This window comes from Callionymus lyra, chromosome 18 (genome assembly GCF_982586985.1).
Source record: "Callionymus lyra chromosome 18, fCalLyr1.hap1.1, whole genome shotgun sequence".
NCBI classification, from domain to species: domain Eukaryota; kingdom Metazoa; phylum Chordata; class Actinopteri; order Syngnathiformes; family Callionymidae; genus Callionymus; species Callionymus lyra.
Genome location: NC_141835.1, coordinates 10800359 through 10820994, shown reverse-complemented (window position 1 = coordinate 10820994; position 20636 = coordinate 10800359). Strand labels below are relative to the sequence as shown.

General features: G+C 40.2%; 1 protein-coding gene across 4 annotated transcripts in view; it reads right to left on the bottom strand.

Annotated features, from left to right (window-relative positions):
* Window positions 1-20636, bottom strand: part of myt1lb (myelin transcription factor 1-like, b) — a 142952-nt gene that overhangs the window by 25534 nt on the left and 96782 nt on the right. For 3 of the 4 annotated variants that reach the window (XM_087779839.1, XM_087779840.1, XM_087779841.1), the window contains exons 6-11: window positions 16521-17690; window positions 12651-12785; window positions 8154-8244; window positions 4372-4479; window positions 3599-3828; window positions 1601-1884 (exon numbers count right to left, since the gene is read on the bottom strand). In XM_087779839.1, the coding sequence (XP_087635965.1) occupies window positions 1601-1884; window positions 3599-3828; window positions 4372-4479; window positions 8154-8244; window positions 12651-12785; window positions 16521-17690 (2018 nt within the window). The remainder of the gene's footprint in view (window positions 1-1600; window positions 1885-3598; window positions 3829-4371; window positions 4480-8153; window positions 8245-12650; window positions 12786-16520; window positions 17691-20636) is intronic. The other variant, XM_087779842.1, reaches the window with a different exon arrangement.

The following is a 20636-nucleotide window of genomic DNA, read 5'->3' as shown; positions in this document are numbered from 1 at the left end:
TCGGCCAGTGAAGGGATTACGGATTATGGAGGAGATTCCTCCAGAAAATCTCGATATACATGATAATAATTCTTTGTGTTAGTAGTTAGGGTCGAGTCAGTACTTGGGTGACTTAAGCCAGTCTGTCAAACTGAGCCTGAGAGACCTGGGTGTTGTATTTGACAAAGACATAGTCTAGTTCAACACAGAAGAAAACTGACCAGAAACTGTTTCCTTTAACTGAAAAAAATATCTAAATTTAGGAAAATTATTTCACAACAGGATCTGGATCTTATAATCCATGTGTTTGTTTCTTCTTGTTTATTTTCGAGTCTAAACAAGAATGATCTGTCTCGCCTGCAGTTGATACAAAACTGAGCCGCTCTAGTAGAAGAACTCACATTTCTCCGATCCTTAAAACTCTTCACTGGCTGCCAGTTTCTTTCAGGATCCATTTTTAAATTCTGGTTCTTACTTTCAGATCTATTCATGGTCAGACCTTCCATCAGTAGATTCTGATCCAGCCTTACACCCCAGCTCGGGCTCTGAGGTCTGTGGAACAGAATCTACTGATGGTTCCTTAACACGGTTCAGGACCAGAGGAGAGAAATCCTTCCAGGCTGTTGCTCCTAAGCTTTGGAACGATCTCTGTGTTTGATGATCTACTGACTCCTTCAAGAAACATCTTAAGACATTTTTATTTGTGCTTTTCCCTGATTTTCTGGGACTCTTGATCTTTTAAAGTATATATTTTAACTGTGTTTTTGATTGTTAAAGCGTCTTGTGACCCTGGTCTAGAAACTCGCTTTACAAATAAAATTTACTTACTTACTTACTTACATTACAAATGAAATAATTCAATTATTTTCTATACATTTTATTTACAGTAATCGTGAAAGTTTTCGCTGTTTAAGTTCATTGTTGTGTTGCAATTTAACCTCCAGCCTCTAGATGGCACGTCCCCCGCAGCTAAAGGAACAATGAAGTCCCGCGAGACCTTGCCATGACTAAGGACGAGAGGATACACCAGTTTGGTCTGCCCTGCTATTTCAGTCCCGGAACTTCTTAAGTTTTGAGTGAGGACGAAACTCCATCATACATTTTACCACACATAAAATATTCATATAAACAAAAAGACTCAAACGGAATGTGTCTATGTGACGACGTCGCTGATTGGCTGAACCGTGTCACATGCAACTTTTTTTTAAACTTAACAAAAAATCAATACATTTTTCCTTTTAAAATTTAAAACAACTCGGTTAAAGTTTCTTTCACTCGTGAAGCATTTTCCAAAAGACACTGGTGTTTGACGCCATCACGTAGGAAGTGCCCGGAACCGATTTTGAAAAGGCGGATTAAAATGGTACTTAACTGAGGACAAGAGGATACAGTCAACTGCAGCAGCTTTTAAAGCTGATTTTGGTTCATAATTTGGTTTCAAAACAAATGAAAGCAAGAGTCATGTGGTCTGTAAATTCTGCAACGCCAGAGTCAAGTACTCAGACAATACTACAAATATATACTTGTTACTAAAGTATTATACAGGATACATACAGGATTGATACATAAGGCTAAACAAACCAGACTAGATGACGAGTTGGCGTTAAAAGCCGAGGCCCACCTGCGAGCACAGGTCGTGCGCCTTCCCTCCCATGCTGTGCGGCATCTCCCTGCACCTGGTGGACAGGTTGAGGATGGCCGTTGCCGCCATGTGCGCCGCCTCCATGTCGTGGCTGAAGTCGAAGCTGCTCTTGCTGCAGGTGCTGCTGGCGCTGCTGCCGCCGCCGCCGCCTCCCAGTCCGCCGCCGCCGCCGCCGCCGCAACTGTGACTGCTGCTGCTGCTGCTGGGGGCGTAGGTGCTGGTGGTGCTGCTGGCCGAGCTCGAGTTCTTGCAGTAACGTTTGGCTGCAGAAATAGTAGGTAAAAGATTGTTTAAGAGCTAATCATTGGCTAAAAGCTAACAAATGCGATGCTAACTCAGATATTAGCCATTTTACCTTCCTGCATTTTTAGCTAATGGCGCTAAACCAAAGCTAATTGGAACAAGATTTAACGCTTACCTTAGATTTAAGTTGTAACATAAATTCAATCTAAATTGTGTCTAATTCATATTTAAATTTATAATTGTCTCAATGTAAACATTATAAATATAATACAAATAAAGTTAAGTGTATAGTATGGGATATAGACATGGGCTAATGCTAATAAATGCAACGCTAACTTTAGAGACAAGTTCTTGTTACCCTTTGCTACTTGGACTTCCTGATTCAAACTATTTTGACATATTCAGGTAAAAAAAAAAAAGGATTTAATTATGAAAACCTGATAGCAAGGCACATCTTTTCATGGCGCTAAACCAAAGCTAATTGGAAAAAGATTTAACGCTTTAGATGTAAGTCATAACTTCAAATCAATTAAACTGTTTCCTTCATGTGTTAATGTGAGGTTTTCTGGTTTATTAAAACAAGTAAAACAATTCAAAGTAAAGTTTAGTATATGGGAGATAAACAATGGCTTATGCTAACATATTGAATAGTAACTTTAGATATACTCATGTTATCCAACCTGAATCAAACACATTTTCAGGTAAATACTGAATTAAATTCGTTTTTTTAGAACCTGATAGCAAGGCACATACTTTTTATTATCTTATGGCGCTAAACCAAAGCTAATTGGAACAAGACATTTGATTCCTAATATTTTTCTTCAATATTTGTAAACATCATGTTTGAAACTCTAGTTGTCTATTTAATGTGAAAAACGTAAAATAATAGTAAATACATTGAGAGAAAATGTATACTATGACAACTAAAAACAGGCTAATGCTAACAAATTCAATGCTAGACACAATCCTTTGCTATTTTCTCCCTATTAGCTTAACAAGAGCTTACCAAAATAAATGTTACTTAATGCTAAAATACATTATTGCCTGGTTCATATATAACGTGTAACAGTAAACTGTAAACCATAGTAGCTAAAACTGTCCTTGGAATTCCAGTATCAAACTACTTTTCAGGTAAATATTGCAGGGAAATCTGATATCGATACACATTCTAAACACAAGCTAATGCTAATAAATTCACCTTATGCTCTGGCGACTTCCTGAATGAAACTGAATTTAATTATTATTTCATAAAAACCTGATAGCAATACACATACTTTAGTAGATTATGAGGCTAGACAAAAGATAATCTGAATATTCAATACACAATTTTTTCCGGTTAATGTTAAATGTTGTTCCCGTTTTCAAACAAAGGTAAATATTTATTTCTCTTCCCTGTAAGAACATGATAGCAATACACACACTTGATAAAATAATCTAATCTGAACAAAACGTTTATTTAATGCTATACCAGGAGTTAATTATGGGATAATGCTATATAATGCTAAATGCTAAAGCTGAAAGATGAACTTGTTTTGTTGAGTAAAATGACTTCAAAGTAAGTAAGTAAGTAAGTAATATTTATTTATATAGCGCTTTTCGAGACCAGGGTCACAAAGCGCTTTAACAATCAAAACAATACTCAAAAGTGGCTACTAAACTATAAAAATCTGGGCTAAACCCATGCTAACGCTAACAACCAAATGGTGCCATCCTGACTTGAAAGTGAGGCCGTACCATCGTATCCTTTGGGGGACGTGTCCCTGTGCCCGTGAACCTTGGGTGCGATGGCCCTCTTCCCGTACACTTGGTGGTTGTTGTTGGAGCTGTCGAAGGCGCTGTAGTCGAAGCTGGTCTTGGAGTACTTCTCCAGCTCCTTGGCCAGGTTGGAGCGAGGCGTGCTGGTGGAAACATTGTTCTTGTCACCATACTGTGGATAGTCCAGTTGTTTGACAAAGCACATAGGCCTGGAAAATAAATGACCAGGGGGTGGAAGTTTGGACCGAAGCACTCAAGGGGGGGAAGAAGAAAGGAGGACGAGTAGACGACGGTACGACGTTAAGACGTTCTTCAGATGTTTCCGATATCGAGCCGACGCGCGAGGGTGTTCTGTGATAAACAACATTCCTTTAATAATGTTCTCTTTCATTCAATTCCTGCGTCTCTTGTCAGCCGGCGACTGTTCAGTTAAATCTAAATATGAAACACGATCAAACGCGACAATTACTTAAGACTTTTTTTTTTTTTTTCATCCCGTCGTTTCCGTGACCGGCGACAACAACAAAAGCCGTGACAAAACAGATTTCAGCGAATAAAAGTGATTTGTCGAGGACGGGGAAGAGGGACCGAACATGCAGGTTCGTTCTGAAGTATTCTCGGGGGGCCGGAGAAGATACGTAATGACACAACCAAGAGAAAGAACTGAGTGACAGACCCTGACTTATCTTAAAAATCAAGCAACAAGTCTCGTAGGAAATCGACATTTATGGACGCAGTAATGAGAGTATCACCTTAAGACTCGGTCCGAGGCCTGATTGGACTTGACCCCGTCGCAGGTCTGGTGCTTTTCTTGGGCTTTGGCCAGTTTCTCGGCGGCTGCGATCGGACATCCCGACAGACTGGAGGACGTAAAAAAAAAAAGAGAGGGATGAGGATTTGAAGGACGTTTCTGAACACGTAGAACATAAATACGAACATTCAAAACAGAATTTACTTCATCTACATGACACATAAACACTAGGTTACTCGTCTTATTCAAGATTAAAACATTCATTTTTTAAAGCATACATTTTTGGCGAAAATAAACAAAACATCGTCAAAGAATTTATTGACAAATCATTTTTTTTCTCCCCATGAGAACGATCATGAAATAAATAAAAAAATAGAAACATATATAACGCCTTTATTTTTTTGTCTTAAACTTCATATTTTACTGATAATATTCCATTTTTTAGTTTGTCTTTCTTCGTGTTTTTCTAGAATCACAATTGTTTCATAATTTGAGTTTCCACTCTCATGTGAAACATCTTTAAAATGTTACAATTTCAGTTTTTTTATCCCAACAAAAATAAGTATTTTTCTACGATGATAAATCCGAACAAATTTAGGAATATCTTAAGGTGTGTGTAAACCGTATTAAATATATAAAAGTGGATAAATTTTTATTTTTATATAAATAACTTTTATTAATATATAGTTTCCCCCTCACATATTATAAATTTTCTTCCTATTTATTTGAATATTTTCTTTTTCATTTCAGTTATTTTATCCACCAAAATTGCCTTTTTTTAAAGATAGTAAATCTGACCAAAAGGAAGAAGTCTTTAAATGTTAGCATTGTAGGTACTGTCATTTTATACTCTCTTTGTGATTTGTGTAACACAAAATTCTCACCGAAATTCTTAGTAAAAGTATCATGCATTTTGTAATGCTGTATAATGACAATAGACTCTTAAATCTTGCATGGCTTGTGGGCCAAATTCGGTCATTGACTGTTTTGCCTTGCCACAAGAGAAATGTCAAATTGAAACCAACTTAAATATATAAAAATAAATCCCATATTTTATGTGTTTCGCTATTTTTATCCCCATTTTCTTTTCAATTTCATCACTGATCGACCCCTTTGCCACTTCTCACAACATGATTTGTCTTTTTAATCATTTAACGCATCATTTTTTTTTGGCAATTACTTTTTTTAAAGTATAGTCCAATATGTTTGGGATTTTTTGTAAAGAAAAAACTAAAGAAAATGCACTTCTTCCTGAAAAAAAAAAACGAAATTAAAAAATAACGTTAAATAAATCAGGTTAATTCAAAGTATGTGTGGCAAAAACTACACAATTGAATGTAGCGAGTCATTTACAATCACTACTCTTCGCGCAGTATTTTCCTGCGACTAAACCGCCCATTTTAACGTGAATTGAGTCTAAACTTTCCCATCATTCGCCGTCACTTCACACGTTCCAGAACGAAGGTTCTGTCGAGTGTAGCGACTTCGCTACTTCGACACTAGGTCGCCCGCGTGTCGGGAGTGCGTCGCAGCTCCGTAAAAAAAAAAAAAAAAACGGCGCTCCGACAACCGACTGACCGAAAGTGACAAAAGGTTCATGTTGTCATCCTTAACCCCCATTATTCTCCATCCACGCTGTCAACTCCGGTGTGCGGCAGCGACTCTGACAATGGCCTCGAGCGGGAGAGGAGAGGAGAGTCCACCTGTTTTTTTTTTTCTTTTTTATCCCCATGTAATAAAGATGAAGTTTAGATGCATATTTAGCTCTGTAGCCATGTCACTAAGCAACAGCTCGTGTCCTCGGCAGGTCTCTGCTGTCACAGAGAGGTGCTAATGGCTGCCGCGACGCCCCGACTCCCCGAGCATCTGCTGTGGGTGACACTTCTCTCTCACCGTCACCCCTCGCTCTGTCTGACAGTGCTGGCATGAAGACCCTGCTATTTCCGTGCTGCACCTGATAGATGCCACTTTTTTTTTTATTCTAGTGCCCGGAGCTCATGAATGATTCATGCCGGGGGAACGTGTGATTTGCTGCATTTTAATCGGCTTCCACAGCTGTATGCGAACGATGGCCGGGGCGTCCTCGTTATACAAGAAAGCGATTTTCTTAGGGACGTCACCAGAACCATATCTGCCGTATTATCGCTTTATTTTCCCGCCGTTTAAGTCGAGTGGTGCCAGGTTTACCCTTCTTTTTTTCGGGGAACATCCATCCATCAACGATGGACCCTGCTGTTTGGAGTCTGATGTTCCCTCTTCCTCTTCTCTGACAGTTCGGTAACAAGCTGGTCTGCTTATAAAAGCCTTGAGACCATTATCCAGTTCCGCCCTAAACATCTTTTCATCTGTTTTTTTTTCCCTCCATCATTTTTCCTCCCATCGCTCCATCTCTAACATTGTCTGTTCAACACCCTACATCCCTTTACTTCAATTCTATATAGCTTCATACCAGGTTGTGTGCAGAAGTGTGGCCCCCCGGGGGCCAAAATTCCTGTCTAAAACTGTATTTTTTTCAGCCCTTGTGAGGGGAGAGGAAATCTTTTTGACAGCTAAATTGCAATTTTAAGAATATTGTATCGCTCAAAATTATTTTGGAAAACTCTTATTGAAATGTTGTTGTCTCAAGATTTAAACTGTAAGAAAAACAATAAAATAAATACATTTCGTAGTTGTCACACCGTTGCTATAATCGTTAGCTTAGCATTTGGTGCATCTTGTACTTTTTTTTTATTCATAACTTTTCAAGATACATTTCTAATAAGAATATAAATTAAAATTCACGTTTTTTAAGGTGAGAATTTGTGTGTGTGTGTGTGTGTGGGGGGGGGGGGGGGGTTGTGAATTTTTTGCATTAATATTACCCTTAAAGTCCCTCCCCCTCACTAATGGTTGGGACTATTTTCATAGTAATTTGTTCTATTTCGGGTGAATCATCACTCAAATGTAAAACGTTGAACTTTAATTGCATTTATTTTTGCGCCATAATGATATCATTTTAATGTCATGAAGATTTTTTAAGTTATAAATATATTAAATAAGTATCGATTTAAATTAAAGTTGTTTTTTTTTTCTAAATTAATCACATGACCAGTCAACTTTTTGCTTATCAATGGATGATGCATTGGTCTTACAAAAACCTTTTTCGTAACGTACCTAGTCACATGACCAGTGAACGTTTTACTTAAAAATGGTCGATGCAATGGTTTTCCGAAAACCTTTTTCCTAACGTACCTAGTCACATGACCAGTGAACATTTTGCTTATAAATGGCTGATTCAATGGTTTTCCGAAAACCTTTTTCGTAACGTCCTAGTCACATGACCAGTGAACATTTTACTTAAAAATGGCTGATGCAATGGTTTTCCGAAAAACCTTTTTCGGAACGTCATAGTCACATAACTAGTCAACATTTTGCCTATGAATGGTGGATGACATGGTTTTCGGAAAATCTTTTTCGTAACATACCTAGTCACATGACATGTAAAACATCTTACTTAAAAATGGCCGATGCAATGTTTTTCCGAAAACCTTTTTCGTAACGTACCTAGTCACATGACCAGTCAACATGTTGCCCTTCAATAGTGGAAAACATTTTTCGTAACATACCAAGATCATTACAATTCAGCAAACATGGCTAAAAATAATAGGAAATTGCAATAAAATCCAACAAATAAAGACAGAAAAAAAAAGTTAATGGAAACAAAAAGAAAAACAGAAGCAAAGAGAATCTGACGGTGACAAAAAAAAATGAGGAAGGAAGCTTTTCGTGGTAGCCGCCACTTACCTTCGGTGGGAGTTTCGGTTGCTATTGACATGGCCGCGTCCCGTGCAGCCCGGCGTAGGACACTTAAGAACATTCTCATACATAGCCACGACTTCGCAAGAGAGAAGGAGTGAAAGACAAGGGAAGGTTAGCGGCGCCATCGCGCCAGAGCTTTTATTAGTCCGCGAGCAAAGCCTGACATTATAAACATCATTAAGAAATGAGCTTGTGTGAACTCCGGTGACCCCTTCTTCATTTTAATGAACGCCCCTTTCAAAAGGGCAGGCGAGGTTTCCCGCCATATTGCTTCCAATTTCCAATTAGTATTCATGGAATATGCAGAGTCATGAATATAAAAAAAAAAAGAAAAAAAGAAGCCATTTGAGTTCCACAAAGAAAAGGACGAAGTCACACAAGAGTTTTTAGTGAGGGTGGCGAGCAATCATGCAAAAAACACAAGAAGAGGAATCAATGGAAGCGGCTGGCAGAAATAAAGCTCCTTGATAGAGTGCGCTTTGTTATCGTCCGTGAGTTGTTAGGCGAGAGGACGCACTCTTCAATACCATTTACCATTAAAACAGTCCATAACTGTCTCACGTCCCCTCGGCAACCGGCCAATTAGATTAATGATCTATGGATGTCCGAGAGGAGCCGGCGGAGATGCGGCGGCGGCGTGGTTGCATCGGGAGGGATGGAGGGGAGGGCTCGTCTTGACACCGGTGCGGCGCCGGGGTTCAAAACCCCCATCGGCATCAGCTCCATCATTATCACCCCCTTAAACTTTAACCCCCTCATCATCCTCTTTCCTTTACATACTAATTGGTGTTCTGTGGAGGTAATTGGCGGGAGTCTGCCACCCCGACACGCCACAAGCCCATGCATTATGCATTCTTTGTCCTCCGTGGAGAGGGCGGCCGGCGGGAAAACAGGTCTTCGGACGGACGGTCGGACGTCGACGATGTCCAAATTTTGGATTAAAATCTCTATTGACTTAAATCAAGCCGCAAAATTATTTTTTGTACTTTCAAATATTACGTGCATTAAATATTATTACAGTAAACACTTTTATATTTAATATGCTTTATTTCAAACATATTTGACTTTATATAATTAAAAGCTTTGGATTAAGAGAGTATTATAAATACTATATTATTATTGTTTATTCTGTGGATTATATTTATTTTGTATTAATTATTTCTTGGTTTTGTCAATATTAAGCATTATTTATTTATTTAATAACATTTTTAGATACTAGTTACAGTGGAAAATGATAACACGCTATTAAATAAATAAAAATAAAAATACAAATGATGCAAAAATATATATTATCTTACTTTTTTCTCTTATTTTTCCAAATATTTAGATACTAGTTACTGTGGAAAACGATTAGACGCTATAAAATAAATGAAAAGAAACCAAAAAACAACAACATATGATGCAAAAATATATATTATTTTACTTTTTTCTCTTATTTTTCCAAATTTTTAGATACTAGTTACAGTGGAAAATGATTAGACGCTTTAAAATAAATGAAAAGAAACCAAAAAACAACAACATATGATGCAAAAATATATATTATTTTACATTTTCCTCTTCTTTTTCCAAATAAATAGTGTTTATATTTATATATAAAACAATATATTATACACATTTATTCAAAGCACATATATATGTACTTTTCTTGATTAATTTTAAATGTTATAATTTGAAATAATAATAATAGTCTAATAAGAACAACAATAATAATAATTACTTTGCTATATTAAGAGGCTAAATACATTTGTTTTCTTACTAGTTGTAATAATAATAAGCAATTTAACCCAATAGTTAAAATAAATAAATGCAATTTGTTTTCGTAAAAAATTAACTACAATAAACTCAAATAAATGATAATAATAATAATACAAAAAAATAATTAAACAAGGGAATTAATGATTCACAAGTTTAAGATAACACAGGTACCTCAATGGAGAATTAAAAAAGAAAACGTTAACCAGATTTAATTTAAACGTAATTATTGGAATTAAAACTAATAAATAAATCATTCCACACCAGCAGACAAGCAACAAATTGAATCTTATCAAGGCGAGAATAAAAAGAGCTTCAGCGAGCAAACAAGAGAGGGAATTAAAAATAATTTCAGATTTAATTAAATCATAATTTTTCAGAGTGTCCCAAGAAACTGGCTGCTCTGTGTGATTCCCCAATTAAGAGAAGCTCCCGCATTAATAAAACATTTCTAGTTCCAGTGTGTTAATGCGAGAGATTTTTTTGGACGTGTCCTCGGCGAAAACTTAAACCTCCAATTTTCTGCTACTTATACCGTTATTTATTTTTTATTTTTTAATTTATTTAACACAACATTCTTTAGACTTTCCTCGTTCATCGTCCACCTCTCTGGTGTCATCCATGATCTTCTGCCTTGTGATCCGTGTCAAGACCAAGAGGTCTCGCGTCCGACTTGACAAGTTCGCGTCACAGTTTTCGGACCCTTGTCGCGAAATGAGGCGAGAAACAAGACCGGGTCGGGTGACACCGCCGCTCTTTTACAAGCCGCACTTTAATGGAATCTAATCCCCCCCGCCATTATTAAAGCCCTCTTTTATTTTTTGATTGCCGTCCGGGTCACGCCGGATCATAACTTGATTTTCACGCCGGGTTTAATGAAACGTGTAAATGGGGCTTTTTTTATTGAGGAGTTTGCACAAGGTGAGTGAGACTAAATAGCCGGGTGAGTTCTGTAAAAAAGAGGAAAACTGGCTGTTCATTCAAGGCTAATGTTTATGGCCACTTCACTTGATTCGTGGCTCATTGATACGACACTGAACGTCTATTCTTAGAACCTAATTGAGCGAAGGATACAAATAAATGAGAGCCGTCCGCGGCAGGGATTGTTTTGTCTTCGCCTGCACACTGACAGGTAGTGATACAGCTTTGTGAAGCAGTGTCATGGGGGTTTAGAGGTCAGTAGGTGGCGCCATCAGTTTAAAAATGATGGGATTTTTCATTAGAACACTTGTTCAAAACAAAAGAAAATAGTGCAATATATATATATATTTTTTTTTTTCAAAATTAGTTCTTTTTTGGCATATAAATGTATTGTTATTCTTGCCATAGTTACATACCATAGTACCTATGGCTTATCTTTTAATAAAGCTTGTTTAAAACAAAATAATTCAATTTTTATTTACAATAAACATAGTATGCTCACAGCATTTGATAGTTTTTATGTTGCAATTAAACTTCCGACCGCTAGATGGCAGCAGTCATAGCGTCTCGCACAGCTGAAATGAAATCTCGGCGATGACTGAGGACTAGAGGATACAGTCGACTCCAGCAGCTTTTTAAAGCTGATGTTTTAACATGTTTTTGGTTTCAAAACAAATTAAATAAGTTACGACTTGGTCAAGAGTCATGTGGTCTATAAATTCTACAAAACCAGAGTCAAGTACTAAGATAATACTATACATTTTCCTCTGTATCGTGAGACGTATTGGTATCGCAAGATTATTGCTTTTACACACCCCTACTGTCAGGTGTATACATTTTAAATGAAGTAACACAAAGCGTTATGTTGGTAATCTTAAATTTTCACTACACAATAAACCCAGTTGCTGCGTGACCACCAAATTTCGGAGTTGGAGATGGCAACTGCCTTTATTGCCAAAAGTATGAATAGTAATTTTTGAGACTTACAGGATTAAAAAACCCATCTTTTTTTCTTTTTTTTTCAATATACATGCAAACTGTGGCAGCATGGCTGGAGACGCTTCTGTTTTCACGACAATGTAATTACTAGTGATGGTCTGATGAAGTTTCATGATGCAGTGTCGTTATCGTCCACTAGATGGCGGTCTCTGCACTATTTTCCTTTGTTTTGAACAACCTTTGTTTTAATGAAACTTCACATCACTTTTAAACTGATGGCGCCACCTACTGACCCCTAAACCACACAACACTGTTTCATGAAGCTTCATCAGTCAATTGATAGTAATAACACTCTCCTAACCTGTAAACATGTCTTATATTCCACTATGCTTTTTTTAATTCAGCATTTATCTTTTTAGTTTTATGACAAATGCACTATTAAATAACATTTGAGTTGTTTAATTAAATTAAAGCATGAACATTTTCGTTATTTGTATGTAACCATGCCCTGCATTAAGAAGGATTTGAAACAAATAAATGATGTATATGAATGAGTTTGTTGATTTTCAATGGTGACGCGTGCAGTTCAATCATGCTTGAGATGGTTGTATCACAACTGGAGTTCAAATCATTAGACCAGGGGGTTGCAGGAAGTCACATGCAGTCGCCGATGACCGTCCGAGCGATTTTTTTTTATCGACACACCGGGCAAGCAAACGGGCCGACACAACCACGGCCCCATGCAAGGAGGTCACAAGCCCGAAAAACCATCCAGACGTCACAACCTCAAAAAAATACACTCTCAGGCTACACGCCACGGTCAACATGCGGCCTCCACGTAAAAACATCCTCGAGAAGTGAAGCGCTTACTCTCAGGGGGGACCCTGTCTTTGTGCGGACATCCCGAGAGGCTCCGGTGGTGGGGGTACAGACCGGTCACGTGACCCGTGCCGTCGCACCCGGGCGTCGGGCAGCGACTCTCCTTCTTGTCGCCTCGTGAAGCATCTGAGGGAGAAAATTAATACGAGATTTTGAGTGAATGGCGTAATTAAACTGTTCTCCACCAGGACTCCCCGCGGTGCTGGTCTTTAAGGTCGAAACGATCGTCTTTCGCTTCCCCAAACCGGGTTCTTCAATTTCGTCCACATCAGATATGGTTTCCACCAAAACAAAGTGATACCAGTGTGTGTGTGTGTGTGTGTGTGTGTGTGTGTGCCAACTGGCACCGATTCCATCTGCAGGAATCCATTTTTAGCCAAACCTTGAACTTGTGCGAAGTCAAAGTCGAGGATTTTTTTCCCAATATTTTTCATCACCAGCACATCAAACTGATTTAGAAAATTTTTAACATTTTCCACATTTCAACGGAGACATTTATACTTCTCCGGATTTCACAAGGGTATCTTCGGCACAATATTTTTATATGTTTTACTTGATTCGGTTAATGCGCCACGACTTTTTAGGATGATTAAAAAAGGGGGATTGTCTCAGTTTTTGTTTAATTTTGCAACTATTTACAATATGCATTATGGTGGATGTTAGCAAACATGCTAATAGACTTGATATTGAGTTCCTGACAATTAAGAAACCAAAATGTATCTTAACCCTAACCCTAGCCCTAACCCTAACTAACACCATAAGTAGGCTTCCCAGAAAAAATGTGTGTACAAAAGTCTCTAGATTTTTGAGTTATTTTTTAGCCAACTCGATTATTGATTGGTTATATTTCTCCCCCCAATTCAAGAAATGGTTCCGACATAAATGGTAGCAATTACACCTTAAAGCAACACATTATTTGGTAGCTCTCAATTCTGTTTTGAAGTAATTTCCCCTGATATTTATGGCAAAAAGAACAAACATTGTAATTAAAAATATTGTCATGGAAGTGATTTCTTAGAACATACTCTCATAGGTCATCAGAACTTGTTTGGGAAAGACCCTCATGCGCCTTAACCTATTGGCTCACTATTCTGCCCCCAAATAATAATGAATAGTAATAGTTAATGGTTAATGCTACTTAATGGGAATGTTAGCAGACATTGCTAGGCTAGCTGCTAGGGCAGCTTCATCATCTTAATAGATGGTGCTCGTCGGTAACGTCCATCTGGCGTCGAAGCTTCGACAAGAGAAATTCTTCCTGAAAAAGTTTATATTTTAAGCTTGTTTAGACTGGACGCTGCTATGCTAAATCTCATTTATTGACTCTTGCATTGTGGTTCAATGAGATAAGAAGTCAGCAGCTTCCGCTACAAACAAATACTTATTTAAGGTTTTTTTTTACGAACAATACCGAGGCTTCAATACAAGGTGGACATTACAGAAGAGGGGTTTGGGGGTTATTTGGATTTTTTTAAGTGTCTTTTTGTACGAAGACCACTGAGCTTCAGTCGCTACATTAAAACGAACAAACATTTTTGCCTATAACTCTAAAAAAGGAACAGATTACTCTTAAAATTATCCCAACCCTTAGTCGACATGAGGGTGAGTAGAAAATGAGGTACATTTTGGGGGAACTATTAAGGGAAAAATTTAAGCATTTCAACGGCACTGGTGCCGCTTCAAAGGTACCGGTTTCGAACAAGTATATTTTTGTAATCGGCAACTGCATTCATTCAGTGTTGTGTATCTCTTGTGAAAATGAAGAAGGGACCAAATAGCAACTATTTCTTCTGGGACTCATTATTACCCCGACTGTTTGCATTTGCGCGAGTCTCCCGTCGACGATTTCCCATCAACCCTTCGAACGCACACGTCCGATGATGTCTCCATGTGTTTGCCATCTAAGCTCTCGTCGCAGTGGACGGGGCGGCGGCGGCGGCGGCGTCGACGGCCCAGTGGAAGCATATTAGAAAGCAGGAGATATTGATTGTGGCCGTGGACGCTCTACACGCTTTGCATAGCAAATGGCCTCCATTACCATACCGTCTCTGGATAATTAATGTGCAGTCGGTGCGCCTGCCGTTCGTTATCGCTCATTTTTATCCTCTTCCATTCTCATCTCCAACATTCTGGTAGGAAACCTCCCTCCGGTTGCCGTGTCCCCGTTATATAAAAATCGCACAAGGACGGCGGTCGTCCGGGGTCCAGTTGCTATCTCGGGGAAGACGTTATCGCACCCCGTGTCTCATCCACTCATTATTCCGACATTAGCCGAGCACACGGGCTCTTGATATTAACATTTGAGTGGCGTGAAAGCCCCGATACGTGGCGGCGGCGAAGGTACATGACATTTCAGGTCTTTATCAGGGCCGCGGTGATTTAGCACCGTTTTATTTTTGTTGCTGTCGCCTGATAATGTCGCCGCGGGAGAAATTGACTAACTAAAAGCCCATTCATATTTCTCCGGCAAATCTCCGGTGAAGGGCTTTGAAAGAGAGGTTCGGAGAGGGTCACTTAGCCTCAGGAGAAAAAAGCCTCGCCGGAGGAGTAGGTGACCAGAGCCTTGTCCGACATTAATTCATGCCTGCCGAGTGCAAACGCTTTTTTAAAAAATCTAACGGTTTCTTTTATTGAAGAGTCAAACGTTTTTTTTAATTCAGCTTTTACTAGAAAAGAATAAGAATTCTTATCATCGAAAAGAACTGTTCGAAGAGAATTAAATATTTAGGCTTTATCAGCCTTCTGTAATCTCTGGGTCAAGATGACCCGGTGGCTCAAAAGGCATTAAAAGGAATACCACAACAATAACACATTTGTTTTCAGTCCACCGGGTCACCTTGACCCCAAGATAACACAAGGGTTAGTCAATTATTCGATATTCAGATTGAACAAATACATATTCTATAGCCGTGGCAAAGAAGGAAGAAGTATTAGGTTAAGATAAACAATTTTATAGATTTTTTACAATCTAAAAAACAATATTTTCATAACTTCTTTACAGCAATACCTAAAATGTTCTTTTCCTATCATTATGTTGATGTTATACACCCATAAAAACATAGATGGTTCAATTAAATACAAAGTGATAACAGACAAGACATGTATCTGAAAAACCCTAAAATGTTATGCCATAAAAATGGAAAAAAAAAGTGGTTTGATTGATCATTTATGCATTTCGACATATGTCTTTTCCCTGCGATTGACGGGCACAAAAATGAGCATTATAACTGAATCCGGAATCCGCCCTTTACCACCTCTAAAATGAATTCATCCTACAGACAGCAGACCTCTGTTTTCTAGCCTCCTTTTCCCCCAAGTGCCCAAAAATAGGTTTAAAAATAGGCAGCTTTACCCCGAGCTGCATGGCAGGGATGAGATTTGCGGTCCTAACAGGCCGTGCAGATTGCCATTACTTATGCCTGACAAGCCTACCCTCTGATGTTTCCATGCTGGCCTATTTTAACAACATAAGCTGATGCTGCCGCGGCTGCTGCTACGAAAATGTGAATTTCCAAATTGTGAAAAAAAAAAAGAGGTAGAAGCATGTCCTGGGGTTACAGTAAGGTTCCCAAAGTGCATGTGGGAAATCCAGCTCATCCAGAATCCGAGCACCTGATCTTTTTTTTTTACATTAAATATTAATGGTGAATTCTCATCATCTTGCATGTCAAGTCGTGGAGACGATATTGTGATACTGACCTAAAAATTTTTTCAGTCATTTTCACTGCAGGGATAAGGATAAGGCAGCAGGTGTTGAGAATTTGGGCAACCAAACTGAGACAACCCCCACCCCCTAAAAAGGGTTTTCAGTGGAAGCACAGCATGATACAAGTATCTTGACAGCAGCTGAGGGGTACTCACCTTTATGGTAGAAAAGCTTCTTCATACCCTCCTGAAGTCGGGCTTTTCGTTCAACACCGTAGACGTGTCGCTGACCGTGGTCGTCGTGGTGGTACCGAACGCCGTCTCTTCTGGCCGCCTCGGCCGCCATTTTATCCCGCATAGCTTTGGCCCGTTCCGACTCTAGTGCAATGGCCTTTTCTAGCAGCGACAGGTTACCCTTGGTCATGTCGAACACCTCCTCCGATCGGTCCGACGTCACCGATGCCGTGTCCTCGTCGTAGTCCCGGTGGTGGCTGTGGTATCGATCTCCCTGTGAACAACTGGAGAAGGCTTTGGATCGCGGGCTGAGCTGCTCCTCCAGCTTCATCAGATTGTCCATGTCGGAATAGTTCCTACTCAGCATTCGCCGGTCCTCGTGGCTGTGATGGAAGTCGTCGTACCCGTGATGCGAGGTCTGCTGATTTACATCCCCGCACTGATAATGATTCTGTTGGGACGGCCCGTTGCGGTCGGTCGTCTTCGTTTCGCTCAATTTGCGAGCCAAGTCGAAGCATTGGTTCCGTAGGCACTCCAGACTGCTGAGACACACTTCCTCGTCGCTGTTCTCCAGTCCATTAGCGTTCTTTAACTGTCCACCGCCGCCGTTGTGTGCGTTCCCACCGTTGTGGGAACAGTCATTGTCCTCGCCGGGTACTCCCTCGTACTCCTGTCCATCCAAAGTGTCGGACAAAACTGCACCGTGGCCTTGGGCCAAAAGTTTTAGGGAATCCACAGTCTCTCTGACGACGTCGCTGTCGACATCTAGACTTAGATCCCCTCTTTGTGTTTCCAAAACCTCTTCTTCCTCCTCCTCCTCTTCTTCTTCCTCCTCCTCCTCTTCCTCTTCTTCTTCGTCTTCCTCCTCCTCGTCCTCCTCCTCTTCCTCCTCCTCGTCTTCCTCCTCGTCGTCCTCCTCGGCGCTGTGCGACGAGTTGCTGTTCATCTCGGACTCGGTCAAAGCCCGGTTGGCCGCGTCCTCCGCGATCTTTCCGAGGTTGAGCAAGGACTTGGCCACGAGTTCGTCGTAGTTCTCGTACTCTTCGTTGTTGTTGTCGTCCTTCTCCGCCGTGGGGCCCTGTTTGGTATTGCCGCCGCCGCCGCCACCACTTCTGCCGTTGTCCTCGCCGCCCTCGCTCATCTGATCATCGTCTATTGGAAAGAAAGAACAAATGTCTTGTAATTTCATTACTTTCATCCTATTTTACTGCTAAATCAGATTTCTGGGTTCGGTCCATTTAAATTTGATAAGGAACTCTGCTTCCACCAATAATTTACTTTGAGACTCTTAATAGCGGCTGCTGCGCAGAGTGAATCAGAAAAAGGGAAATAAAGTATTGAGATTAAAAAAAAAAAACCTTCTGTAGAAAAACAGCAACAAATGCACAAGACGAGTTCATACTTCATGTTCTAAACCACAGAATTGCTGAAATGCCCGGAAATATATATTTGAATAAATGGGTTTGAAGTGATTTTTTCAAGGTAATATCAATCAGGAAAACGCTACTTTAAAACAAGGTCTTTTTTGATAACGTTTCCTAAAAAGATTAACGTAAAAAGACACTTGTCCAGGTTGGACGAGGTATATTTCTACAGCCGTGAGAGTGTCAGTATATTTTTGGCTTGTTTTTTTTTTTTTTGGGTGAAGGAAATCTGTCAAGATAAGAAAGAGCAGAGCAAAAAGCCAAAGTGTTTGATTTATCTATGTTCGACCTCTGACCTATGGCCACAAGATTAGGGTTGTGACAGCAAGATCGAGATTACGGATACAAGTGGCTGAAATGGGTTTATCTGGATAAGGGGCGCCGAGTTACTCAAGAGAGGCCTTTTCCTTGGTGACGTACCATAGTCATGTCCACCTGGGAGGAAGACCCCGAGGCAGAACCCAAGACCATTCTGGATAGTTTGTCTCCTGGATTGACCTGAGAATGCATCATTTTGCTAAGATAAGTTATAAAAAAAAGGGTGACTGGATGGACCGATTTAACTTTTGGGAAGGTCCTGAATCAGGACAACCAGGTTTACACCCAAGATTTCATTTTGGAATCCAGAAATGTTTGACAAACACATGCAGTTATACTTCATTTCAGAGTCGAGACCGAGCAAGGGTTTCGTGTTCAAGTTGGTCCGAAAGGATTCTTCTGGAAGTCTAATTGATTTTGACTGCAGACGGTGGGTGAACCTCTTCTGTCCGTCATTTCAAGTACTCTCTTCTGGTGCACTCGTATCCTCCCCCTTTCACATATCTACCCTGAACATAGAGCAGCGTCACAAACCATCGTCGTTTACAGTTTCATCCCCATCGCTTCTTATTCTCCCCACCAAAATTTCACGGTAACTTCCACTAAGTAAGTAAGTAAGTAAGTAAGTAAGTAACCAGGGTCAATCAAAACAATATAAATATAAAAAATATCAAGATAATACTGAGAACAACACAGGAGTTCCAGAAAATCAAGGAAAAGCCTGAACAAATAGAAACGTCTTAAGATGTTTCTTAAAGAAGTCAGTAGACTCCATCAAGTGCAAAGAGAGAGGAAGATCGTTCCAAAGCTTAGGAGCAACAGCCTGAAAAGATTTCTCTCCTCTGGTCCTGAACCGTGTTCAGGAACCATCAGTAGATTCTGATCCACAGACCTCAGAGCCCGAGCTGGGGTGTAAGGCTGGATCAGATCAGTGATGTAAGGAGGAGCCTGACAATGAATAGCTCTAAAAGTAAGAACCAGAATTTTAAAGTTGATCCTGAAAGAAACTGGAAGCCAGTGAAGAGTTTTAAGGATCGGAGAAATGTGAGTTCTTCTACTTGAGCGGGTCAGAATTCTGGCTGCAGAGTTCTGAATCAACTGCAGACGAGACAGATCCTTCTTGTTAAGACATGAAAACAAACTGTTACAATAGTCCAGACGAGAAGAAACAAATGCATGGATTACAAGCTCCAGATCATGTTCCGACAACATTTTCCTAAGTTTAGATATTTTTCTCAGTTGAAGGAAACAGTTTCTGGTCAGTTTTCTGCAGTGTCGAACAAGAGACATGTCTTTATCAAATACAACACCCAGGTTTCTCAGGCTCAGTTTGACAGACCGACCTAAGTCACCCAAGTACTGACTCAACCCTGGAACCTTATCATCAGGAGCAATCACCAGTGTTTCAGTTTTGTCCACACTAAGGAACAACAGAAAGTACTCGTGTCTACATCAGGACTCGTCGGGTACTTTATGGACACCATCGGCGAGGGGTTAGTCGTACGCTTTCCACCGCAACTGACACCTCTTCTCAGTTACACCAATCAGCCTTATTGCACCACCTCCCGATCCCTATCCCCCCCCCCATCACGATCCTCTCCTCCCTCCGACACTTCCCTTCACTTTAATTAAGCGTTCAACCTTCACCCTGACCTCGTCTTTTCAGCTGAACCCCACCTCGACCCGAGCCTTAATTTCAGCCGCAAACACAGAGACACTCAGTGCCGGCCAACAAACTTTAGGTTAAGGTTATTTACAGCAAAGACTTTTTGACAACCAATCTTTCTTTTAAGGGTCTCCGTCCCCTCCTAAAGAAGACGCTCACGGTAACAGTCCTGTCTCCTTTTTTTTTCCATGGTCCTCAAATAACAGTAAGGCAACACTGATCCCGGGGGGTTAAGGGCTCCACTGGTGCGGCGAGAGAGAGCAGTCACAAATGAACGGGCACACATCTTGACAGCGGAGGCTTCGTTGCGCAGACCTCTCGCCCCCCTGAGGGCTTAATTTTTTTGACGCCGAAGCACCCCGACACGTGGAGGCAATTTGAAGAGCAATCAAGGTACACAAAAGGGATATGGAGGCGAAGCAGATTAAGGGATGGAGACAGTTGCGTCCCTTGAATTGAGGGTGGATTAACCGCGGAGATGCTCCTTTCTGTCGGGGAACATAGAAGCTGTCTGTGTGTGGGGGGGACGGGGGGACGTCACCTCTATTACATTACAGGTGATTGGAATCTGTCCAGTGGCCAGAACCGCCGTCTCGGGATGAACAGAAAATACAGGGAAATGGCGTTTCTCACTGCGGCAAACGCTTGTAAAGCGATTCCATTAATGCAAACAAGATTATGACGGGAGCG